Source organism: Danaus plexippus, chromosome 8, assembly GCF_018135715.1.
Source record: "Danaus plexippus chromosome 8, MEX_DaPlex, whole genome shotgun sequence".
NCBI classification, from domain to species: domain Eukaryota; kingdom Metazoa; phylum Arthropoda; class Insecta; order Lepidoptera; family Nymphalidae; genus Danaus; species Danaus plexippus.
Window position 1 is genome coordinate 9,510,640 of NC_083542.1, and position 26,973 is coordinate 9,537,612.

General features: G+C 41.6%; 2 protein-coding genes across 4 annotated transcripts in view; one reads left to right on the forward strand and one right to left on the reverse strand.

The window, feature by feature from the left end:
* The first annotated feature begins 2,336 nt into the window (after positions 1 to 2,336).
* On the forward strand, positions 2,337 to 11,140 carry LOC116771003 (senecionine N-oxygenase-like). Of its 2 annotated transcripts, none has more exons than XM_032662706.2 (8): positions 2,337 to 2,709; positions 3,672 to 3,867; positions 5,450 to 5,588; positions 5,668 to 5,851; positions 5,929 to 6,204; positions 6,283 to 6,446; positions 6,610 to 6,753; positions 7,594 to 8,179. In XM_032662706.2, exons 2-8 carry the CDS (start codon positions 3,674 to 3,676, stop codon positions 7,789 to 7,791), a joined length of 1,299 nt encoding a protein of 432 aa, XP_032518597.1. In that variant the 5' UTR covers positions 2,337 to 2,709; positions 3,672 to 3,673; the 3' UTR covers positions 7,792 to 8,179. The 2 variants fall into 2 exon arrangements, with proteins under 2 accessions (XP_032518597.1, XP_032518605.1); XM_032662714.2 differs by lacking the exon at positions 7,594 to 8,179 and adding an exon at positions 10,406 to 11,140 and having other exon boundaries at positions 2,339 to 2,709.
* The window catches only part of LOC116773687 (protein winged eye), a 42,397-nt gene continuing 26,209 nt past the window's right edge, over positions 10,786 to 26,973 (reverse strand). The window contains exons 4-14 of one of the 2 annotated variants that reach the window (XM_061521159.1): positions 26,807 to 26,951; positions 26,458 to 26,626; positions 26,168 to 26,381; positions 25,810 to 25,911; positions 20,653 to 20,766; positions 15,149 to 17,607; positions 14,684 to 14,906; positions 13,865 to 14,544; positions 13,614 to 13,796; positions 13,238 to 13,396; positions 10,786 to 13,154 (exon numbers count right to left, since the gene is read on the reverse strand). In XM_061521159.1, the coding sequence (XP_061377143.1) occupies positions 12,927 to 13,154; positions 13,238 to 13,396; positions 13,614 to 13,796; positions 13,865 to 14,544; positions 14,684 to 14,906; positions 15,149 to 17,607; positions 20,653 to 20,766; positions 25,810 to 25,911; positions 26,168 to 26,381; positions 26,458 to 26,626; positions 26,807 to 26,951 (4,676 nt within the window). In that variant the 3' untranslated portion in view covers positions 10,786 to 12,926. Of the gene's footprint in view, positions 13,155 to 13,237; positions 13,397 to 13,613; positions 13,800 to 13,864; positions 14,545 to 14,683; positions 14,907 to 15,148; positions 17,608 to 20,652; positions 20,767 to 25,809; positions 25,912 to 26,167; positions 26,382 to 26,457; positions 26,627 to 26,806; positions 26,952 to 26,973 lie in introns of both variants that reach the window. The other variant, XM_032666191.2, reaches the window with a different exon arrangement.

The following is a 26,973-nucleotide window of genomic DNA, read 5'->3' on the forward strand; positions in this document are numbered from 1 at the left end:
GACATGTATTTTTAGTTATTACATTGCTTTAAAAGACAGCAGAAACAAAACAATTACTATGACATCTTAATATTAAGGGTTTTATTAGTCAACAACAGCGGTAGCTACAAAGTACAAACACTATGTAAGCCGGCAATACTCGATACAATCGCTTAAGATTTAAAAACATACAATACAAGCTGCATATCCGACCCCAAGTGTGGGGAATATATTATTTTAATTATTTAAATCAAAAATTATATTTATATTGCTCAAAATATTCGATTCAAAATATAAATTTAAAAATTGGATCCGTGTAACAAAAGAAACTAAAGAAATTACCGTCATGTTAGATTATTTAATAAATATATAATGCTTCAATATATTAGTACGTGTTAAAGTGAGTACCTACAGTATAAGTTGTCCAAACTTTATACAAAACCTTCACTGTTTCTCCCTCAGTAAACCACGATTATAATAGTTTTAAGATTTATAATACAAATACTGCGAACGCTCTGTTTGTAGTCTGACGACGCCAACTCGGACTAAGCGTATTTCTTATCTCTTATTTTTACATAAATAAATCGTGGATGAAGTGTGTGTTTAATTTCTTCATTTGTTAAAATTTTATTGTAACAATGAGTTATAATTATAATACGTACTTCTGAAACTTTTTGTGAAGGTTTCAGCGTGCGAGATATAATACTTAGTAATAGTTCGAAACCCATTCTAAGTACATATAAATAGAAAAATATTGGTTGAAATACACGCCACAGTAATCCACAATTTTGTTACGATTGCAATAGGCAGGTAGGCAGGTACTTGGCGAGTTGTCGAGACAGCTTAATAACAGTCGCCTTACAACAAGTCTTGCACTGTCACACTGCACACGGAGCGTTGGTAGTTTGATACACAAAGCTATATCGATCCTGCTATATTCGACGTATCTAGAATGGAAAACTGGATCCTGTCTGTCTGTGGCGTCACGATATAAAACACGTGCTAACTGAGCGGTATATTGTAAAATTGGTAACTATTGCATCATTTGGTTTGTAACTTGTTTAAGTGGATTAAAGGTGTGAGTTGGCTATTAGGTTTTAAAGGGTTCACGTATCAGTGAAACATGTATTTCCATATTATAAAATTTTATTATAAATTGTTCTGAATAAAACAATACGTCAGCGAAAGAATTAAAATAATATTTACTTTAATGTGTAGGAATAGTTTACTCAAGTACCTAATCATAGCTTTTTACTATAATTTTTGCTATCAGTTGCGTGAAGGTCAGGCACGATTCGTATAATAACTAAAAGAACAAAAGTATTAAAAAAAATATTACGCAGAATATGAATAAATCCACAAAAAATAATTAAAAAAAGGAAATCGTATTATTTGGCCGCATTTGCGAAGAAATGAAATCTTATATAAAATTAGTAGGAGATCGATTTATATCAATATGTTATCTATGGCTTGATAAATAAATTAAAAAGCATTCTTATTTATTTGCATCTTGTTTCTTTATTTAGCTCAATCCAAAAACTTCTATTTTTTTCATACGTCTTTCACAATGAAATTTACATAGATATTGGCTTAAAACCCCTTGTTTGTGGAAAAAAAACGAGATATAAGTATTGTATCTGTATGCAGCTTCATAAATCGAAGCCAGGAAATCGTTATTAAGATAGTTTTATTGATAATATAACATAAATTATAAGGATAAAGCTCCGACACAAGAAAGACCTTGTCCGATACAACGAGCGTCCACAAACAACACGCAGAAAAACAAGGAGCTATAAACATGAGCCGGAGAAAACTAGAACACGGAATATATAATAAATAACTAGATACGGCACATGACAGCATGGGACGAAATATATGTATATGAGATATATGAGATATATAGATTTATTATATAAGAAATAATTTAAAATATGTCGTTCAAACGAACCCGCAAATCAAAGCTTGTATGTTCCTCTATATTCTATAATATGAACAATCAATACATTTTTTATTACGATACAATAGTATCTCTTATTGGGGCGGTCGTCCAGTGAGTGGTGACGTTTGCTATGAACAAACAAATAACATAATAGATAATATTAAAGTTAATGTTTTCATAGTGATGTATATCTAGTTATTTTCGCTGCCTCAGACTCGCATGATGCAAGTCGTCTTATGCAAGTCCCTAACGCTGTTTCGTCACCGCCTCGTCTATGCCGGCCGCCGAGGCTGTCAGTTGTATGTCGAGCTGAGATGTTTCCCGTCGATACTTTTAATTATTTATGTGTTATAGGAAAATTTCAACTTTATCATACATTGACGTCGCACTCACCTTGTGTGATACGAACACTCACTGCCGAGTGCTGCGCCGGTTCAAGGACGCCGTCTCAAATACAAAACGAATCTCACAACGACCGGACTTTTAATACTATTCAGTATTTATTATAACTATTGTCCCCAGTCTATCTAGATTGAATCAAATTTTGTTGCAAATTAATCTTGTTATCAAAGTTTTGGTGTGGTTGCATTATTGTCCGCGCGTGTAGCATAAAACCGTTGGAGCGCACCCCGAGCGTTCATTGAGCGAGAGAGCATCGCCTATCCAGTGTCTGCACACCGCCTCGACACTACTGAACTCCTGGGACACGGGGTCTGACGCATGTGGAAAGTGAAAGTGAGGGGAGCTTAATAGCTGTTGTGATTGACGAGAAAAATATATAAAACTATACAGTGAGTATGCATTATGTATAAAACATTTACATTTAAATATTACTGACACGTGCATGGAAATAGAGGGTGAAAATTTTCGCTCTTAAATAAAATATATCAAATCAAGTGAACCGACCACCTTCAGAAAATAGTATGGAGAATATATTTTAATTTGATTAACTTTTCTGTTTAACGGATGAATTATTTTATTTATGATAATACAAATTATATTTGTATAATCAATCAAAAGAAGCGGGAAAATATTAGAGCCATCTTACTGAATGAGGTCGACGACCTGGACACCTCTCGTGGTCAACACACGTATGAAATACACCGGTAGTGCTAACAAAATTATCTTTAATTCATTGTTGTAAGAATAGTATTCTAGAATATTTTCTAATTACCGGAGATTGTCAACATAAACCGTAACGACGTGACCCGAGCACTCCGGTAGCGATAAGTTCGTAATATCTCCGTCGACATTTTAAAACATTAATGCAATTTCATTATTAAATAAAATTTATTTACTTTAACATATAAAACACGTATCAATCTGCAATTCAATTATCAATGCCAAGTTTTATCTCCTAATAGAACGATCGGAACGCATTTAGATTGTAGCCTACTGCACGAGCGGGTACGAGACGTGCTGTGCCACTCATACGTGTCATAAAGATATATACATATAAATAATAATATGAGGATTTCTTTCTTTTTCTTAAAGTAACATTAATTAATATCTTTCCTTAGTCGGCTTTGTCCCTCGGTCTCCTAAATTAAATCTTATCAGAGTACATCGACACTAAATCGTAACTCGTAAGGGTTATCTAACAGCGTTATTAATTCCAACCTAAATGTACCGTACGAAAAATATTCCTAAACGATCAAAAGTACACTGTTAAATTATTTTTTCAAATGAACATATATATGTAGATGTATGCGAGCCTGTTTATATATCAACAATATTAATTATATATATGTAGGTATGCGTGTGTGCGTTGTGGGCGCGGGAGCAGCGGGCCTTTGTTCTGCTCGACATCTGCTGGCCGAGCCGCTGGTGTCCAGGGTGGATATCCTGGAACAGTCCTCGGGGCTGGGCGGCACCTGGGTCTACACTGAAAACGTCGGATACGATGACTTCGGTCTACCCATACACACCAGCATGTATAAGAGCTTAAGGTACGACACATATATACGTACTAGGGCGGTCTGAAAAGTTTCCGACCTTATCCTGAAGATGGCAGCACTCGTAAGTAAAAGCTACTGAATTTCGTTTGATCATCTGTTGACAGCTACTCACCAAAGTTTCAGCCATTTTGGACGCGCAGTTTTTATGTGACAGTCGTTTGAGTGAGTTGATGTGAGTTTTTTTCTAAAAATGGACAACATCGAGTATCGAGCTGTAATTATATGTTTGTTTTTGAAAGGCAATAGGCCATCGCAAATAAAAGATGAGTTTTGAAATAAAAGAATGAGTTGGATTCTGTGTATGGGGACTCCGCACCATCATTTAGCACAGTAAAATTTTGGGCTGCTGAAAATAACGTGACCGTAAGAGCTTGGGAGACGATGAACGTTCGGGTCATCCAAAAACGGCAACTACCAACGAAAACATCGCCAAAGTTCACCAAATTGTGCTAGACGACCACCGAACTGAAGTGAGAGAGATAGCAGAGGTTATGGACATGTCAAAAGAATGTATTTGGCACAACTTAAATGAACATTAACATATGAAAAAGCTTTCCGCGCGTTGGGTGCCGCGCTCACGGTAGACGAAAAACGTGTTCGAATGAACATTACCATTGCCGCCTCACTCACCAGATCTAGTCCCAAGCGACTTCTTTTTGTTCCCTCATCTAAAAATTGCGCTCGGAGGACAAAGATTTTCGTCAAATGAAGAGGAAATCACATTCGTGAACAATTATTTTGCAGAGAAAAATGTCCAGTACTATTTGGACGGGTTACAGAGATGGTAGCATCGCTGCGAGAGGTATGTAGAGTTACAAGAAGACTATGTTGAAAAATAAAATAAAAAGTTCAGATACAATGTCTTGTATCTTTGTGAGGTCACAAACTTTTCAGACCACCCTCGTTCATACAGAACAACTACTAACAACTTGTGTGATATGTGAATTTATGACTACTTACGCCCGGGACTTCGTCCACGTGAAAAAAAAATGAAATAAAGTGGTTAGTGGTTGTAGTCTAAGTTAGTCCTGATTTTACCTAACACCTGCAACCGAAAGTCCTGCCAAAATAGAAAACCTATTCTGATCTCAAATCTTAAACCAGTATGCCTAAAGGTACAAAACGTCTCGTGTTTCTAAATAACTAACCTACGGGAATTCTCTAAAGCGCGAAGAATTTTGAACGAAAAACTGTGAACGCTCAGTACGCAGTACGATGAAGTAACCTCGTATTAAGGGTACTAGTGTATCTGTTGTGTCTTACTTGGTGACGTCATGCGTAGAGGTCTGTTGTGTAAGAAATGAGTTAGAAACAAATATCTTATAATTGATGATACGACTCCGTGACCCTCAACCCGGTGACAAGATTTTAAGGAAAATGAACATTATTTATACCTATATTATATACTTACACAGTAATATGTTTAGTATGAGATGTTTACTGCTTAGGATATTAATATTTGACCAGTGAAACAATAGTAAAATGTTTAGGAACTTACTCGACAGAGATTCAGTCCGATGTTCAATTATTGAGTGGTCGACGTACCCACTATATATAGTTTGTATCGTTTCAGAACAAACCTGCCGAAGGAGGTGATGGGCTTCCCCGATTTCCCCATTAAAGGAAGTGAAAAATCTTATATATCGGCAAAGGAAATGCTGAACTTTCTAGATCGTTACGCCGAGGAACATAACGTCAAAAAATGTATTAAAGTCGGTATTTATGTGTCATATATACATTTATTTATGTAATTGTAATTAATATTTACCCCGCGTGTCATTTGTATTGCAGTTCAAACATCATGTGCAAATGATAAAACCGAAGCAGACTCCCGCCGGCGAGCTCTGGGACGTCACATACAAGCACCTGGCCACGGGGCTCTCCACCACCAGGGAGTATGACTACGTGTTCGTGTGTAACGGACACTACAACACGCCCTTCATACCTAATATACCAGGACTTAAGAACTTTGAAGGTATTTCTTATTAAACATTCAATCTATCTCTCTCTTCTGCTTCTTTCTCCTAGTCTCTCTCTCTCTTTCTGTCACAGGTGAAGTAATGCACAGCCACGACTATCGCGTCCCCGATGTATTCAAAGACAAGAACGTGCTGGTGATCGGTGCGGGTCCGTCTGGGCTGGACATCGCGCTAGAGATAACCAGCGTCTGTAGCAAGGTGATACTCAGCCACCATATCAAGGACCAGCTGAAGTCCACCTTCCCCAGCAACTTGGAACAGAAGCCGGACGTCGTCCGGATCGAAGGAAACGCTGCTGTGTTCCAAGATGGTACCACCGAACAAATTGATGTAGTTTTCCTCTGTACTGGTAAGGGGTGCGAAACGACGTATTAAAATAACCCATGAAAGTACCAGGGTATCATAATCACGGAGATAATATCCCCAGGATATTTGTACAACTTCCCATTCCTCCACGAGTCGTGTGATATCGTGGTAGAGGACAACTGCGTGGAGCCACTGTACAAGCACGTGGTCAACATCAGACACCCTAGCATGTGCTTCATCGGCGTCCCCTACTACGTGTGCGCCTTCTCCATGTTCGACTTGCAGGTCCTTATAACCAATTAATTATCAATCAAAACTATATATAATAAATACATAGTAAGAGAATTCGTATACATTTCATTTTTGGTGAAAAGCTCTTTTTGTTTCTCTTATATTAAAGTGTAATAATAATTAAAAAACATAAATAGTAATTAAAAAATTTCTCCAGGTCCGGTACTTCGTCCAATCAATGAACGGCTCGTTCCAGCTGCCGTCCAGTGAACAGATGATGCAGCACTGGGAGATGGAGAAGAGCGAGCGACTGGCGCGAGGGTACACCAAGAGACAGGCGCACATGATGGGTCCAGACCAGGTATGTGGTGGGGGGAGGAGGCGGAGGTGATGTCATCCACAAACAGAAAAGACATTGGCTTTCTTTAACCATTGACTATACTAATATTGACGTTTTCTGAGCTAGTTAAGAAGCTGAACCAAAAAAAAAACATTTCTATGACAGCTTTCGCGTCATCCCGCCTTTGGGAATTTAATGTAACCGCTAATACATCAACACATCGCAACAAAGAAACAACTACTACAAGCTGTTGGTAGTAAGGTTATACTTAGTGTTTGGTTTACCGGAGTAGATGCATGACTTATCACACATTACATCGCCGCACGACGGACGGAAAGTTTAGTTTTTTATTTGTGTGTCCTTAATAATATCAGTGTAGGTTATGTATTAAAAATTGTAAGCGCGACGGGAACTTTTTGTAAGACTACAGACGTCGAAGATCACGGATTAATTGACCTGTACTTTAGTAAAAACGATTTAGCACCACATTTGTAAATTACTGCGGAACTAGTCCTTATTAGGACAGTACTGTTAGTATTGAACTGGTGATAGCTGTTTGGTTTACCTACTCTTGAAACAGTCGATGACGTCACACACCATATAACACAATACAGGATGCATGCAGCCGATGTCGACGGCCTTACATTGTATTATCAACATATTTACCGGAACTACTCTTTATAATGACTTCCTTGATGCACGTTTTGAATTATTTCTAGAAGGTATTTAAGTAGATGTTTAAGAAATAGACGAAGGTTGAAAATCAAACAGCTTTTGTCAGGAAGTCCTATATTGGGCTGTGGACATATGAGAGCACTGCGAACGCTGTGTCATAGTTAAGTATATATATTAACACACCAGGGCGACTATTACGTGTCGCTGTCAGACGAGGGCCAGCTGTCCCCGCTGCCTCCCGTACTCACCGCCATACACAACGACAGCAGTCTCAGATTCCTGAACGACCTCGCCACCTATAGGCTTGACGTCTACACTGTCATCGATGACAGCCGCTATAAATGTCAACGAGCACAGGATATGACACAGTCACAGATTATATAGAAAACGAAACACTTGGATTAATATAATCATTCGTTTATAACTCATTGTCAGTTGCCATTGTGACCTTTATTCATATTTATAGGGTACTCTATTTACTCTGTTCTTTTTAAACAAATTTTAATACATTATTTTAAATTTTTTAAGTGTATTTTTGCTACAGTTTATATGAAGTAATAGAATAAAATGAGAAATTTTCATTACACTCACTTCGGATTAGGTAATATATCTATACAGGTATACCACATATAATATATTTATACCCATATAAATCGAATGACATAATCGTATACACAATGGTAAAATTCAATAAAATATTAACGTTTAAAATTTTTATCATTTGGCCCTCATTGAAATCTACCTATACGAATATTGCGATATCTTTATTAAATATAAAGCAGCAGATATAGTTAAAGCTGTGTTGTTAAAGAAGAGCGTTGAGTCACGTGTATAAATTCACAATATATAAAACAAATTTGACGGAAGTCGCAGCATAAACTTAGTCAATAACAAAATGTTATCCAAGTTTACAATTCATGCTAGTACTGTAACTTCCGAAGCCACGCGACTGTAACGTCAGTCACACTTACACTCGTAAAGAATATTAGGATCTGTTCATAAAATGTTTTTAATAAAGCTATATGGTTCTCAGAATGAACTCAATCAAAAGCAATGAATTGTGACAAACTCCCTGACAATGACAACGGAAAATATTTTTAGTTGTTAAAAGGAATTAGACTCACACGTTTCTCACATGTTTAAAGGATAGTTAGGATTAGTGACAGAGGGAACATGTGCCTATCCATTGCACACAGACTGTTTCTTTAGAAATAAATCTTTTTAATTTTTCCTTATTTCTTCCTTCTTTCTACTTGTTTTAATTCAAAGCCTTTGGCTTTTAGTCTCAATTCGTATAAAAGGTCTTTTTATAAGCTATGGCTTCATTCGCACTGGAACCGTTGAATACTTTGCTAATATCAACGTTTTTATTTGTTAAACGAATTATAATCTCGACTACCTCCTGTGTGGAGGAAACACGAAGGAGTTTGTCGAATGGAATAAGGCATTTATTTAATAATATATATATTTTTAAGAAGACTGAGTAGTAATTATACTTTGGTGTTCGTTTAAAAATGAGCGACATTGGTCTGACTGACGAAAAAAGAACTAATATATTTAACGAATCCATTTTTAATATCTGTATAGCGTATGCTTACCTCAAGTTTGGTCCGACGCTCCAGACGATACCTTTGCCGGTTCTCGTTCAAACCTCCGTCGATACTATTAGATGCGATGATTTAAAAGAGAACAGCTAACTAGTGACACCTACGGAACCCTTACTCATATACCTATTTCATGTGAGTCGTAATAGTTCAGTGTCTGATAGCGAACAGACCTGCCGTTATAAATTAGGTTTTTATTTGTCTTTAGTACAAATTAAAATTTAATACACATAACACACTAGTGGCGGACACCTGGGTGTGTCTTACGTTTGTAGTCATTTTTTATTTTGTCTAGCCTTGAATTACGCACCTTCTATTCTTTAATATATTGGTACTCATACCTACTTGTATTGCTCGTTATTTTTCTGTTAACAATAAAATTGGTCCGGCCATTTTTCTGCGGATTATTTTTCACTGACTTGTTTATTCTTAACAGCTTTTTAAGGCTTCTCGTCGCGTAACAACTCCGGTAGTATTAATAGCTGCTTTAATTGCTTTCTAAATTATATTTCCTTTAAATTTTCAATTACAGTTCTGTAACCTTTTAGTTGGTTGTAATTGATTCTCTTTTTCACCAAGTGCTCTGTAGGTTAATGAGATCTAAGACTATCGCGAGTATTCATTTAAATGAAACTAATATTTTTCGGATTACTACGCGTATTTTATTATTTTAAAAACTACATACCCCTGACGTTTCTTGTTGGACAAGACCCACTGCCAGACATTCACATCTCGTCTGCCCGTGAACACGGTTGCTGCATAGTAACCGAAACGTCGGAGTATGTTGTTAAAAATGATTTTAAACAAGTAGTAAAACCGAAAAATAGTAGTTTCATTAACTCGATAGATTCGTAATTTCTAGTTCTAGCACTTGATTTTGTCTGGCATAATTTATTTTATTACCTCTTGATATTATTTAATGTACCACTAGAGATCGGGCGTGGGTGAAGGGTTGAAGGGTTGCACCCCACAGTTTACTCAATATTTAAAAAATAAAATAACGTTGACGTCATCTCATTGGTTAGATATAAGGTTATCGGATGTCACAACTAACCTTTTAAATAGATAAGAAAATTTTTCTATGATAAATTAAATGAAACACAAGACAATGAAATATTTTATTAAAAAAAAGAAATAATAAAAATAATAAAAATTATTGTGTATTAATGGATGAAGTTACCAGGAGAGCATAAACAGCGAGGTCGTTAGACTCACTCACCTCCAGCCGACGCGACGTGTGGATACGTTCAAACGAAGCTCACGACTGGAGAGGCCTCCCGTTGTCCACAGTCCGTCGTGAGCTGGCGATAACAGCCCTCGTCCGCGGCTCACGTCACAATACAATATATCCATAGCGAGGTCGCTCGCTCTCATTGTAATGATTGTTGTTCCAGCAACGGTACTACAGCTCGTTGGCGACCGAGGCGCGGACTAAGGACCTGCCGTCCGTCATCACCAAGATGCGGGACGAGAGCTCGATCCGCTTCCTCCACAAACTACAGACTTACCGTATGGACGTGTACAAGATCATAGACGACGACACATACGAAGTCATCAGCGGCGGGAAGAGGGAGGTTTACTCTTAGGTGTAGTGTAGTATAGTGTAGAATAGAATAGTTCATAGGTAATAGGTAATATAGTTGTCTTATCCGAGGAGTTCCGCCGGTATAATGTACTCTATGTCGCGATACGCCGACCTCTGTGTTGCCCTCTATAGTATTTATTGTCACATATTATTGCGTACGGATTTATTTATGTCAAATAAAACACTCTGTCAGCCAAAAATATTTTTATTTAAGCGTATTTATAACCTTTATATTATAGATGCTGATATATTATAACTCTTTAAATCTAGTATTACAATGTATGGCTTCCCCTCCGTCACGTCCACTGCGCTCGTTTCAGAAAACGTTACACATGTACATACAGTTAGTAAGTATCGTCTCTCGACTCCTACGCTTTGTACCATACAGTACGTTAAGTGTGAATATTCGATCTTTGTACTTACATTATACAACTGTTGATTTTAATTTATTTTATTTCATAAGACAACTAACATTATATAAAAATACGACATTCTCATAACACTCTTTTAGTTTCGTCAAATTCGTTTTTCATCTCATTTATAATGTTTTGAAAAGAAAAAACTCTTATATAATTATTATTCTATATAAAAAGTAAATGTCCTCCTACGTCATATCTTATGCATCAAACTAAATCTATACTATAATAAACACAGTAGGTACGACGCTCGTTACACGCCGGTTACACGCCGATTACGGCAACGGTAGGCAAAACAGTACGCTACTTTCAGAATGGAAGAAATCATCACTGCGGACTATGTACAGCACACGGAGCGCGTTCTGAAACTACTGTACACGAAACAAATGTATGGGGAGCATCTCACATCACAGACATAACGTAAAGAGCATTTCAGATCGCACCTCGACCGTACGAACAGACAGTGACATAACTATTCATTATTATATATAAATTATAACCGTTACCAAACATTAAAAAATGCTAAACATGTACACTGTACACTGTACACTGTAGATCATATAAAAAGCGTTTGAAACGTGAGAGAATCTAAACAACCTCTTTCCACCGACATCGCACCTTTTGGCCACTTCCTACAAAACCTATCTACTCAATACTCCCTAACCTTGGTCTCCTACGTTTATCCCTGTCTTTTCAGTCCACATATATATATAATATAAAAATAAAAACACATCAAGACAATGTCAGTTGGAGCAGAGCACGCGACGCGCACAGTATCGAGTACAACCTTACCGTTAAGACAAACTAAGAACAGTTCCGAGAGCTTAGCACCATCCGTGTAACGTGTACACCGACCAACGAAAATAATAAACGAAATATAAAAACATATATGGAAAACAACAAACAAACATATCAGATTCATAATTTATAAAACCTTATCTCTCCACACATTCCGCAGTTTTTGTAACTGACTAACATACCTACGATCACTGGTAGACTTCCGAAGTAATAAAGGACTAGCTGAAGGTAGTTGTATTGCAATCGACATACTCGGACGAGAACTTATACATGTAGAGTATGTGTTATATAAACGTATACATATGTAAAAAAGGCATTCCCTCGCACCGCCACAAGTATAAAAATAAATCACATATCATCACTTCATTAGCGTGGGCCTCACGTGGAGCCTTCGACCCACATGGCCCGCGAGGCCCGCGAGGCCCACGCTATACCCTCTCCCGCACGATCCACTTATCCTACTCAGCCAACAAGGCCCACAAGGCTCACTACATCCACCTGTCTCACGAGACCCACTAGAGCCATCAGTCCCACTCCACCAAACGTAACATCAAACAAGGACACCGCTAAACATAACAAGGGTAACTTTAACACGAATGTACCTTTAGTACGAGGACACGTACTACACCCGCCGCGTCTACGACCAGTCCACATCAAACTATCCGTGTGTCGGCCGACGACACGTAACGTCCGCTGTACTTCAACACCTTGTATACTCTGTACTAGACAGTGAGAGGCGGACTCCACACGTACAGTACCGGTGTGTGACGTCACTTCTTATAAACTACTGATTCACAAATAGTAAAAAAATTATGAAGAAACTATTCTATTGCACTGGCGACGTCTTTTAAACATTTGTTTTTATATAATTTTCCTTTTCCATAGTATGTGAGATGTCCGCTATGGAAGAATATTTTACATTTTCAATAATTATTATAAATCTCTATAATTAAATTAATTATATTTTTTTACATTAAATATATATTTTTTCTTCTTCGTTTCGTGAGTTAAGTACCAGGGTGTCATAACAGGAAGGCGGGTTCTATATGTGCGACCTTCCTTTCCTTTAATTTTCCGTGAGGTTATTTCGCCGGCGGGTCCCTGGCGCCCGAGTGTCTAGGAGTTGTCCTGCAGCGGTATGTGCGGCTCCATGGTGAGGGCCTGCTGGGTGGGGTCGTAGTGACCCGCGAGGTAGTACACGTCGTTGTTGTCGTACACGGTGCTGTACCGGGCCGGGTCGTCCCCCAGCCGCTCCTGGTACTGTGCCAGGGGCAGGACCTCACACTTGTGGGATATCGTCTGGACGTCGTTCTCGTCGGTGTGCGGGGACTCGAACAGCCCGCCCTGGAACATCCGTTCGTGTCACAACAATGCGATATGTGTCGGTTATATTTGGTCAAAGGTCTTGTCACAGTGTTCGTACTCACCGGGTACTTCAAGTCTCGGCAGCCGGCCGTCTCCTCAGGGTGGTAGAACCAGTGTACCCTGACCGCCATGGCACCTCGGGCCTGCCAAAGGGCCGCGATCCGTCCTATGTAGGGGCGGTCGGCGCGGCCGGTGGACAGGAACACCGCCGCCTCACCCACCTTCACACCGTCCAGGGACGACAAAACAGATTACTACTTAGTTTATAATGGACTCCTGCTACCTACTGTCCTAGAACAGCAACAACGGTCGAGGGAGAATCAAAAACATAACTCCACTTTCTTATAATTACAAAATAACCAGAAAAGTTACTACAAGTTGTTGTCACCATCATTGCTAGTGATACGAGACATCTGGACTCCTCAATTGTCTACCCACATGTAGTATTTCCTCCCCGCGTTGTATGGCCTTGTAGAATAGTTTCCTGTGCCGAGGCCTGGTGGTCCTCCTGTAGGCGGGCCCGTGCCACCTCCACAACGCTCCCCCCGGGAGGAAGGCCGCCATCTTGCTGACACCGCCGCCGCCGTCCGAGGATGTAGAGGACACCGTGCGCTTCTTCGCCTTCTGGAGACGCACACGACATTAATATACGCCATGCATAGAACCTTACCGCGTGTCGGATTAATTACCTTTTTAGAAGTATCGGTGGACGTGGACGCTGCCGCGGTCTCTGGGAGCGGCTCCTCCAGGCCGATCCCGCTATCCTTCAGGTTATCCTTCGCATCTTCCTTCTTGAGTGTTATTTTATTCAAATTACTGAAATCCAGCACCGCATTCTTCACTAGACTCTTCTTGGACAGCACGGCCTTCTTGATGACAGTTTTCATGTTTTCTTCCGGAGACTTCTCGACCGCTATGAGAGTGGAGAGGCGGTCGTTGGAGTCGAGCGAGTCCTCGTTGGACTTGTTGGAGTCCATGTAGTCCGAGGATGATTTCTGTCTGTGATCGTCGCCCGAGGAACTGGAATGTTCCTTGCATATTGAGTGATGTCTCTTCTTGTGTTTCCGGTGATGTTTCTTGTGATGCCTGCGATGCTTCCCGTGTTCCTCGCAGCACTTGTGTTTCTTTTTCTTCTTCTTTATATATTCTGAGCCGGGTCCGTCCTCGCTCGTCAGTCGCCTCATCTTTTCTTTGCGATGTTTCTTTAACTTCTTCCTATCTCTGTGTCTATCTTCTTCCTCCTTCTGTCCATCGTTCTGTGCTTCGTTCTTGACGTCATTGCTCGTGGAAGCCGTCGAGTGTTTTTTATCTTCCGTCACGCTCGTATTACGCCGCCGTTTGCTCAGAGTAAACAATGTGTTTTCGTATTCTGCAAATGAAAAACAGTGTTATATAATCATAAGATGTGTAACACAGAACAGTCAATAACGTAACAACTATAATTAATACCCAACCAGAACAATTTCGCTCACGTAACATTTCTACTATCATAAAGCCTCAAAACTTACCCACGATAGGATAATTGGGTTCCAAGAATCTGATATCTTCGATGGCTATCCTACCGGAGTCACCGTCATCGAATTCCACCGCGACAAATTTGTCATGGTGTGGGTCAGGGGAAGACACGGCCACTGTTCCCGGATACAAACAGCGGTACTGCTGGGACCAGTACGCACATACACGGGTACCGGATGGAAGCTCCCGGACACTAGACGGACTCACCTCCAGGATCTGGGAGAGTAGAGGATATGGTTTACAGAGAACTGTCTGATTTATGAAAAGAAGATATGATCCGATTATTATAACTGTAAGACCGTAATGATTGTGTTTGTGATGGCCATACATCAAGTTTATTATTTTAAAAAATTAAACGCTCCTATGAATCAAGATTCTAATGAATTCTCGTTAAGAGTTCCAAGTTAACTTGGCCTCGGGTCTCTGTTTGAACTATGTATACATATCAAAGTACTCACGGCATCTCTCAATGTTTCCTCCCTCGACAGTATGTGCGGTTTATTTCCTCTCTCTCCGTCTAATGTTATTGCGTACACGTCAGGGGCCTGTACAGCGCTCAACTTCCCCGCGTAGAAGAGTCCTCCTCTCGCCGTGAGCACTCTCGGCGATGTGTCTATTTTTTCTTCTGTCAAAGTACATTTCGATATCTTCGTCTGAGTCCCTGGTTCGTGCTGTGTTTGCTCCGCGTTCGCCTCTGCTCTCTCTTTCGACTTAGTACTCTTCCGTTTCTTTCTTGCACGTCTTCTTTCCTTGTCACTATCACTGGAGGCGCTTGCTCTCCGCAGGGCTAGCTCTATTTCTGACATGTCGTCTCTCGAATGCTTCCTTGCTAACCGGTCTACCTTCTCCCTGTTCTTCTGCCTCACCTCGTTGAGACTTTCCATGGAGGAGCTCGCAGATCTGTTGAGCCCCCAATCGTTTTCGTCTTCCTCGGAGTACATCTTCACGACAGGCTCCGCTTTTAGTTTCGGCCGGACCTTACTAGTTCTACTCCCGTCGTCTCTCGAGGGTTCGCCCTTTGAGTACAATATGTTCCCTTTAAGTTTTCCTTTCGCCAGTAAGTAACCGACGAGAGTGTTTTTCGACTTCGGTTTCTTGGCTACGATGGTTTCCGTGGAGTCGGGACTGGAGACTTTCCTCGGTCTTCCCACTTTACGTTTCTTGGATGAGCCTCTATCGGAGTCCGGTGAGAGAGCTGGACTCGCACTGAGCTGTAGGCACGGTGCGGGCGTGACGAGCGCCGGCAGTGGCGGAGTAAGGGCGTCCAGCTGAGCGCGCTTCTCGTCACACTGCCGCTGCAGGTCTTGTAGACGTTCCCTCATATCTTTCTCCATGGCGTTCACCAGCGCCTGCGCGGACGGGACGCTCGACGTGTGGGAACAATTCACCATCCCACAGGAACATGCCGTCACTCGCCGTAAACTCGCCTCCAACTCGCCACCTTCAGATTTGTCGGTGTCCTTTCTCTCCCTTTTGTGTCGGCGCATCTTTTCCAACTTGTGTCGTAATCTCTCTTCTTTATCTGTACTTCTCTTTCTCCTTCTCTCGCCCGAAGCGTCATCTCTGTGTCTGTGTCTTTCTTTTTTCAATTCGGACGATATCTCCCTCTCCCTTTCCCTTTCTGTGGGACTCAGCAGCTCCGTCTTAATAAAAGTTCGCGAGGTCGAGGGCATATTTGGGGAGGGGCTCTCCTCAACCTCCTCCATGAATCTCTGCTCCGCCAAAGCACACAGCAACCCCAACCCATCCAGGGACGGCTTGTCGCTGTCACCTGTCTCCACTAGAGGGAACTGGAACCTTATCTTATGTGTCTCTACTACATCATCGTCTTGCGACGGAGACCTCGGTGAGGTTTTTATGAGTATGTTTATTTTAGTAGACGGCCTCGTGTCGATCGTAAGCGGCGCCTGGTCGGAGCCGGCCGCGTGGTTGCTGGGAGTCGTCCGCTCAAACTGCTCGATACTGTTCGAGAGGAGTTCCAGGCCGCTGACATCGACGGGCGGGCGTTGCTGCGCCTGCAGGGGCGTCATGCTGCCGGCTGTGTCGATGACCAGGTCGTGGGAGCCTCTGCTGCTGGAGTTATCGGCGGCCTCTTCCCTCTCCATGGCATTGATCGCCTTCTCCACCGCCCCCACCACGGTGGCCGCCACGAGTCCCTCCAGAGTGGTTTCCTCCGCGCCGTCTATGGACTGATGCAATGGTTGTATCTGTATAATGTTCGAGCCCTCCGGGTAGTGCGCGACCCCGACACACGCGACCTCACGCTCGTCCTCGTCCGCGTTGATAGGAGAGTCGTCGTCCTCGTCAATGTGATCTGTCTGGTTAGAGGCGTCCTTGTGTGCGGGGACTTCGGGCGGCGGAGTCTGAGGGGCCGCCGGGGGACCCTGAGGCCTGCACGCCTGCTCTTGGAAATCCGGCTGGTAGTAGAGATGCGTGGTGAGTATCGGCTGCTGGACGGGTTCGGGAGCGAAGGCCTGGGGCTTCTCCTGCGGCGGCTCCGGCTCTATTTTGATGAGCGTGTGAGGGGTTATTATCGGCTGCATGAGGGGTTTCCTCTTATCGACCGGGTGAGGGTGAGGCTGTGCGGGGGGAGCGGGGGCGAGGGTGACCAGCCGCGTGGAATGAGTGTGGGTGTGTTGTAGCGTAGCAGTAGACGCCAGCAGATCGCCCGGGAGCAGCTGGAGGTGGTGAGACGGATGCGGGGCGGGCGGCAGCAGCAAGGGTGTCGACGGATAAGGCACTCCGCCCCACACCACGGCGTGAGGGAGGTCGGGGGGAGCGGGTAGGAGCAGCAGAGCTCCCGAGGACGGCTCTCGGACCAGCTGAAAACCGCCCACGGACGACATGCCACTGCCCACGGACCCAACGCCCACGCCACCCATGCCGCCCACCATCATGCTCTCCATCGACACTTGCGCTGAAATAAATTTTAGTTTATGAAAATGACACACTCCGTTTGAGACAACAACAACTTAAAGCAGTTTTGTTTTTGTTTTTTGTCGCAGTCATAACAAATATTAATAAAGGAGTCCCCCGTGGTGTGAGTCATACACCTGCTAGCTCCTCTACAGTCCTGGGACCCTGGTACACAGGAACTACTGACAACATGATTACGACGATTAAATAAAAAAAGAATAACTTTTTTATAAGAAAGAAAAGCTTAAAATTAAACTTAAAAATATTTTAAGTTTTTTAATTTATTTTTTTTTTGTTTTTAATTTTTTTTTATCTATCTATTAATAAAAAAAATAAAAGCAATAACAAAACCGTTTCACCAGGACATCATAAACCGTGGAGACGTGTTCAGAGTGGTTCAAGGGAGGTGTGCGAGAGGGACGGTGATATAGTGGCGGTTACTGTGAGTTAGAGAGAGACGGAGGATAATGATGAACACTTACATCATGTACATCTACGTGATGTGTTATAAAGTAGAAAAATCACTGGAACCAACTATGTCGTCTGTTTATATTTCGTTAGAGACATTATATATATCAAGCGAATTTAAATTTTAAGGCGTTAGACACAAGTGTCACTTGTGTATAGTGTATAGTATTTGTCCGCGACTTTGTGTTAGGAACCGCGATAAGAGAGAAAAACACAGACACACACACACACACACACACATATAGTGGACTGCGTCACATGACTATGATACGAAGCACAACCTGCGTGTGACCTTCCTGTTTGAACTCCACAACACGCCGTGTCCCGCACATGCCGGTGACCTGAGCTACATTACTGCAAAGCCTCATCAAACTAGGCTCAGCAGTCTCTGTGTGAATGCGTAACGAACATGCAAACTCACTCGCTTAGTGTAAGCATAATTTGATAATTTTTATTTTTCAATATTTTATTACTCTTAGTATTGGTATTTTAAAGACTTGTTACGAAAAGTTAACAGACGAATAGTAAGTTCAAAATACATACAAGAGATGTTATGAATATTAAAATACTATCGGCTGATAAAATAAGAAGCATGATGGAGACGAGCTGATGCTGCAGGGGAAGTTGCACTCGAGATGTTATGCGGCGAGTAGTCACACTGGTACATAGACATACATACATACTGACAGAGGTATTGATATGAACTTGTAAGAACTGTATGTGTGCCCTCTAACGGAGTTGTTACGGCGCAACTCCTGACTGGACGCACACGAGAGGACTCGCAACGGATAAGTCTCAAGATAAAACGCTCACGACGTCAGTAGTTTTATGGATGAGTTCATCATGGTCGGTAATTTACAATTATTATATCATGAAGACCAGCGCGCGTCTACTGCACAGTGATACAACACATACCGCCTTCAGTACAGGCGCGGATTACGAGGAACGGAACTCATCGGAATGTGATTAATATCATCTCGTATGACATCATCAGAACTCATCAGACTCCTCAGAATTTTATCAAAGAGTTAAATATGAAAATGAATACTATAATCTTTCATAGAAATAGTTAGTTATTAGATATCTACCTACATACGGACACACGCGAGTCGTTACAAAGAGGTGCAGAATGTTAAAACAATATATTATTTATATTATAAAGGGGCGTGCTCATTACGGTGTGTATGAGTGTTTGTTCCGCTTGATCGTCGTAACAGATCGCGAGCACATCGATCACACGTGTCACACTGTCATACTGTCCGTGTCACATCTCACGATACCATCGCCTCGCGCTCAAATAAACTCCGAAAAATAACTATTAACACAAAAAATCAATTAATTCACAACACTAAATGTAGGAGGACTCTCAACTATCTCGACCCCGCCCACAAACGATAACGGCCCGTCATTGGCCGATGTGATCCGAAGGCGGAGCTCGAGAGGCGGGGACTCTGTTTAGGGTTGAGCGGAGATTGAGTGGAGTTATCGATAGAGAAGTTTTTATGATATATGTCTTGCATGTTTTTTTTTCGGATGATCGATAATTTATGTGTCGCGAGTGACGTGAGTTCCGCTCAGTGTGGGAACAGGGAGTAGCAGACACACAGTCACTGAATGGACTCGTTACGTTCGACGGTCTTCCGTGTCCCGTACATTTCCATCTCATCTCAGTTGTTGCAGCTGGCGCGTCTTTGTGTCATCTTTGTGACATCGGTCCGGTAAATATCTTCACAACCTCGTCTTAGTCTCCAGCGAGTCACACATTTTGTTTCACATTTGTATCCGCTTGTTTCTTTATAAATTTTAATAATAGGTACATGAATACGTGATATTAGCTAACAATTAAATATTACTCAGGCTTGTTCGTTCGGAAGGGATACAGTCTCGACGCAGCATGTTTGTCTTTGTCATTTACCTCCTAAACCTATTTATATGTTGCTGTCGGTCGGGTCCGACTCAGTCATAAGAGGAATATTAAATAAAAATTATGCCACGATTAATTTCTGTGTGTAAAATAATACATTAGTTCCTCCGTTATTTGTTCACACTATTTGTAAGACAATGGAAAATTAATAGAGGGGAAGTTGATGGAAATACATGCAGATGTTATAATGAGGCAAGTCGCAGGACGTCACGAGCTCACACGGAACAAAAAAGATCAATCGAACTATTAAACGTGTTGTATGAACAAAAATTAAGAGGGGTGGGCGGGGGGTGGGGTCGCAGGGGGAGGGCTAGGGTGGTGGTGGCAGTGGTGGTTGGGGGGGGGGTTACACAACATGACGTTATGATGATTATTGGATTATAAATGCAAAGTATAATAATTATTATATAAAGTTTAATTAAAAAAGAAAGAAACAAATAAACCCCGCGACTTGATGCATTCGACATGTCGTATCGTGCTACTTTGTCGTGTTGATCGTGTTGTCACACACACACACACATACACACACCCTACCGCCGACGGACGCCGCGGGGGGTGGAGGGGCGGCGGGGGGCAGCCAACAGAGAGGAACGGCGAGCGGCGAGCTTGGCGCGTAGATACCAGGAGAACATGAACACGGGGGAGGTCTCTCACCTGGGTACTGCCAGAGCGGTGGAGCGGCGGGTGCGGGGGTCGGCCACGCCATGGGGGCGGGCCGGTCATCGCAGAGTACGTTGGCCACGCCCACCGTCATGGCCGCCTGCGTGTCTGCAATGACAATGTGACGGTTTAATCTGCAACGGTCACTCGTTAAAAATATACAAAATTAATAATTATTATAAATTAACATAACATATACATCGCGCTGGATCTGTATCTGCATCTGTGTGTGTTGGTGTGTGTGTGTGTGTGTGTGTGTGTGTGTTGTTAACGTTAGTTCGTATTAAAAACAAAGAAATAATTCTAATAATCATTTTTGCGATGTGTTAGGAATATAAATACTAAAGGGATGCTTTCCGTACATCCGCAGGTAGGCTCTGGCGGTGTGTCTGTGATGTAAAGGGATTCATTTACTCTCCTATAACTGTTACAGTTAGTTAGTTAGAGTTGTAGTATTTAACTGAAACTAACTTTAACTGAACGTCGTCTAGAGTAATTTCATAAAACTTAGTTTTGACTTATTATAACAATTAGTTCATTCACCCTACCCACTATTTCATTAATACTTCTACGATGGTCACTCACTGACTAAATAGCTACAGAAAGAATAACTGTAGTAGTTATATAAAATAGACTAAACTATAACTACTTGTTTGTTTGTTTAAAAACGAAATCTCCCAATGAGCTCTTAGTACCCGAGCGCCAGCGGCCGGAGGAGATTAACGTTACGAAACGACAGAAGCACGTGCTTCTACACCCGTCCCTCTCGCACACATACCGCCCTCTGTCTCTCTTTTTACGGCGACAGGGCACAGAGCAGGCAGCGCCCAGAGAGACCTCATATACGTTAATATAACTAATGTTTATTTGGAATTATATTCATGACTGTCATATTTATTGCTGTTTCGGAAACGGATCACAACGTATGTTATTTTTTAATTATAAATAATTGACTAACATCAATATACAAATCACTTCTAAATGTTTTCTGTGCGAAACCTCTATGCACAAGTAGACTGTGGCACGTATCGTTCGACCTTCACCGGTCGGACACGCTGTTTTCTCGGCAGCATTCCACACATAAGTCTGTCTCGTTCGCACCACCGTAGGCCGGCAGCGTACATCTCCTAGTGCAGTCTGTTCTCCTAGTATCACGCGCGCTGAAGAAAAGGGTTTATCCGACGCCGAATTCACGCGGATGCCGCTAAGATTTTCCGGCCAACTAACAGATAGTTTTCCGCGGAAACGGTGGAAATCATAAAAAGCCGAGCTGCGAGTGACGCGGACGTGTGACGCGAGACGTGAGACGTGTCGGTGAAGGTGTTCTATATAAAGTACATCTGTAACGCACAGCTTACAGCCGACTGTATGATGTTCAGTTTGGTCGTCTATTAGTCAGTTTACAAACAACGCGTATCGTTGTACTATTTTCAGTCTAGAATATCTAGGCCAGATAAATATATAGACTCCCATTATAGACTGACGCGGCACTGTCCCGGCCGAGGAGTGACCACCTACCATCAGTCTCACCACCGACCACAACTCAGTAATGCAAGTAAAGCGATGGTGTTGATGGTAGGAAGCAGGGTGGTCGGCTATACTAGAACAGATAACTATACTAAAATAATAAATTCAAATGTAAATTCAAGTATGTATATATTTTAAAAAATTCAAGCCGAAACCAAACCGAGTTTCATTACAGGCATGTTTAATCCCGGGCTCCCCTCGAGCCGGTATGTACGGTGACATGAATGGAATCCGACCTCCCGATTTAATTCGATAAAATTTAAAGCTGCCTTTGAAATATTCATCTAATTGAGGACGATCGATTTTAGACTCTAGTGGCAGGTGTTAAAGTCTGGGGCGAGGAGCGACGACGAGAGGGTGACACTAGGAGAGTACCAGCTAGCAGGCCAGTACCAGGCCAGTACCAGGGCGCCAGCAGGAACTCGCTCACCTCTATATAATATATCTGTATTCCGATCAGTTTACTAGTTAGTGACTATTGTTATGTACCTACATGCGATCACCGCCGCTGTATTGTTTGTGTATCCGATATACTTCAATTTTTTTTTATTATTGCGAAAGAACGAATAACTATAATCTTTATTCCAATTACGGCAAGATTGAAAATTGATCTTTTTTTATATTCATCATGTCGAATGTTTTTAGTTCAGTGGAGTTCGTGTCTGTCACCGTCCTTCTCGTCACACACCACTCTCTCAACCGAGCCCCGGCTCCTCACGACTCCTTGTATCATCGCCAGATCACGATATGAAGTTCTCTATCGTCTCCTTATATCTTTAAATCCTTGACATCTCAATCCATACAAATATATTTACCGAACAAATTGAATGATTGGCGTAATATGTAATTACTTGTATGGTACCTGTGTATGTCTGTATTTTGTGTCTCTGTGAGTCCCCGTGTGTGTCTCTGTGTGTCATAGATCGAACCCGCCATGTACCAGGGCTTCAGTGGAGCGAGGAATAGCGAGGGGCGAGACAGAGGGATGGTCGTACAGAGGTTCTACTACCTCCTTCTAAAACTCACTCTAGTTATCATGTAAAGTGAGTTGAGGGGTCGTGTAGTTTAATGAGTAATAATTACCAACACTAAATACAATAACTGAACTGAGCAGTTCAGAACTGTTTGTACTTGAGAATCCTAATACATAATATTATATTGTTTAGGAAACCTATGATAATATGAAGAAAAAGAAGTGTTTGAAATATATAAATATTACTTACATACAATAAGTATAAATTGTTCGTAAAAGTGTATCTAAGATGTACAGAAACTTTCTGGACACATTAATTATACCGTCATTATGTTTATATGTGAATTTGGTCTCACCGAACTAACTAGTAAGCTACTTTGGTCTCGCAGTCGAATAAAGAGCAAAGGAGAGAAAGTGTAATGTTTACACTAACAGATAAGTCAAACTAACAAATTAGTCATAATTGTCCTATGAACTGGTCACTAAGAACTTTATTATGGAGAGCTTATTTTATACAAAAAATAAAGTAGATTTGTCAATAGTATTTCAACTAGTACAATGGATTCTAACTATTTGAAAATATTAATCTTCCAATGATACCAGCACACGACGTTCGGTCATAAAACTATGATAGTTTATTAGTAATCAGCGGCCGCGGACCGCTCGCTGTGTCGTGCCCTGCCATTCCACTGTAACCCTTATTCATCTATAAATAAAGCTGATTTTCCCGTGCAGCGTCTAAGTCTCGGACAACAGTATACGCTCCCCCAGCCGCTGGCCCCCTGGTAGTAGAACCTCGGCCGTGTTCTCATCTCCCAGAGATCGCTGCGGCGGGATGCTGCGAGCGACCGCCCGACCCGTGTGGAGCTCGCACCCTCACTTTTATTACTTATTGGGATTCCATTACGAGTGACGTCACACAAAAAAATACTTCATGTATCTGACGGGGATGTTGTATAAAAGAATAGAATAGAATTGTTTTGTAGCAATCATAGAAATTCTTTCTAAGATGACCTCAATTAACAGAGTGGTACTTTTGAATCTTGCACAAAAAATATTGAAAAATCGTAATTTGTAATAAGTATTAAAGAAACGCGGTATTTTATTTGTAGTAAACAAATAATATTCAGTGATATGTGTACACAAATTATGTTCATACATATATATGTATATGACAAAAGTGGACGAAGTCGCGTCAGTCAGCTAGTACGTGTAATACTTATAACACAGGATTCCACATTCAATACGCCGCGCCCGCGCCAGTGCGTTCGTTTATTTCTTACTAGTTGTTATTATTCTATTCATTTATAGTCTTAAATATTCATGACATTTGCAGAACATCTAACGTGCGATTATAACTTACAACGAACAGAATAAACAAGCACGTCGGCTGGATTACAGACAGATACGGGGGAATGGTTTAGTATAGGAGTGGAGGGGGGCGGATGAATGAAGGTCAATGACATTATATTGAAAATACTACCTACGAGTGATGAAAACACCTGCTAAGACGAATCTAATTAAACATTACCTTTAAAGGAACCCTATAGACATTAAGAGTTGATTTAAACTAGTAATAGATTAGTGTAACGAATGTTTCCAACGTAACGACTCCGAGGACAACGGATATCATAATAAGGATACATATTTTTCCGTTTCCATAAATTATTCATAATATAATAAATAATTGTTCATAACCGACTGCGATCCTAAGTCAGCTAGTAATTACAATTTACCGACAAATTAGTCAGTGAGCGCTGTTCTTGATTATAACCGCAATAACGTGATTACTTCAGCGTCCTTAATCCGAGTTTCCATCGCCACATTACATACGAAGCGTTTACTGTTTCTCATATCATATATTTATACATTATTATACGAAGGTTTATTATGAACGAGAAACTGGTAACTCTCTGTCTGGAGTTTGTTGATGGAAGATCGGACTAAGCACGCAGTCCCTTTTTTGCTTGATCCATTTTATTATTAAGCTAAGAACATCGCAATAAAGGATTAAAGTTGGAAAATTTTGCCGATGCAAAAAAAAAAAAATTTTGAGGATATTACGTAAAAATAACCTTTATAGCAATTTTTTTTTTATAAAAAAGAAAAAACTCTCTCTCATCATTCGGTAGTCTACTGTAATAAATAAGGTTGTGTTAAGGACGTTACTCGTTCAGTCTGACTGATCGCAATGTAACGATAACGACATTTGATTTACGACTGAAGTAACGAGCAACACTCCCAACAAACATTACCTTACGTGCAACAAATATGCGTAGAAATTAGTTAATAATTCGTATAAATATGTAACGGAAACTAAAGACGTTATCGTTATATGTCGCGGTATTTTTTATATATCTTAATTATATTTTTTTGTATTGATGACCGTTGTTGATACATAGTGGTACCAGGCTGCCAGAGTCGGCCGAGAGTCTGATTATTTCATTGGTGACGCAATTACTAGCGACGAGGCGCGGTCGACTACAACATACACACACGGCCCGCGGATAGACTCGCTGGACTGAAGAACATATACATATATATGCTAGCGAGGACTGACCGAGGAGCGTGGATGGAACTTGGGTGTTAGGATATGGACAAGTTCAAACTGTACAAATGTGTGTTTAATAGTAATTATATGTGTTATTTACCGATGTCATGTAGTCGCTGGTTGTCTTTCTGTGACAGCGCGGCCAGCAGGCCTCCGTCGCCCACTCGTTGCCTGGCCACCGCTATACCGACCGGGATAGAACCTGTATCATATATATAATTAATTAATTAATTATTTGGAAAGAAAAATAAAATTTGGATTGTTCCGTTGTCAATGATTTGAAACATTCGTACAATAATTACCAGCATATCATAAACGGACAAGAACTGCGAGATACAGCACTCAAGGAGCAATTTACAACTGACGACATTTATTTAATTAAAGTGACGGCGTTTGAGATAAAGTGAGTGAAGTTTCTCTCATCCAGTACAAGGATATATTAGGTTGTTGGTGTTGACCGTTATTGAGTGAGGGCGGTATGGGCGGCGGGTCCGGCTTGTGTCCGGGCGAGGCCTGCTCCAGCTTGACGGCTACCAGCTCGGAAACGTGCATGTGTTGTGGCTCGCGTTTCACCTGGACCACGCTCTGACCCCCGACGTGTCCCCCGACATGACCCACACCCAGCCAGGTGACGGGGTTGGTCCGACTGCAGCCGCCGTCCGTGTGGATCACCTGACAATATACCTCTCAGCTGTTTATGATGCTCTGGTACGATAAAAAAGAAACCCCCTGTGGGAGTTGTAGGTACCTTCTTGGGCGAGGTGGTGAGACAGGTGTTGCAGGTCCTTTTAGCCTGCTCCATCTTGATGGTGAGCGGCTCCATCATCACTCCGTCCAGCAGCTGTCTCTGTTCCGGACAGCAAAGAGTCTCCGGGATACATTTACCCATCTTCGAGTCTTCCATCTTACTGGTCTCCCTGTATGTGCATACAGGTTGTAATATGTTTTTTGGTGATACCCATTATACAGTGTGTACATATTGTATAATGTAGTATGACCGTGTACAGTGCAGGCGGATATGGAACGTGACATTCAGTTAAAGTAATGATAATAATCATCACCTGCGTAATAAAAGTAACGAGTACACCACGACTCACTTGTCTGCGAGCAGCAGCCGGTGCGAGCAGTTGAGCAGCTCCAGGTGTAGCGGAGGGTAAGGGGAGTGAGTCGGCGGCGGAGGAGCTGGAGGAGCTGCAGGAGCTGCCAGCGACGACACGGAGGACGAGAACACGCTCTCACTCACTAACGGACACAAGGACAGGTG

Excerpts from the sequence above, each read along its gene's own strand:
- LOC116771003 (XM_032662706.2), top strand. The coding sequence starts at position 3,674 with ATGCGTGTGTGCGTTGTGGGCGCGGGAGCAGCGGGCCTTTGTTCTGCT. Across the intron at positions 5,589-5,667 it reads ACGTCAAAAAATGTATTAAA|TTCAAACATCATGTGCAAAT; the intron begins GTCGGTATTTAT and ends TTTGTATTGCAG. Across the intron at positions 6,205-6,282 it reads TGTAGTTTTCCTCTGTACTG|GATATTTGTACAACTTCCCA; the intron begins GTAAGGGGTGCG and ends TAATATCCCCAG.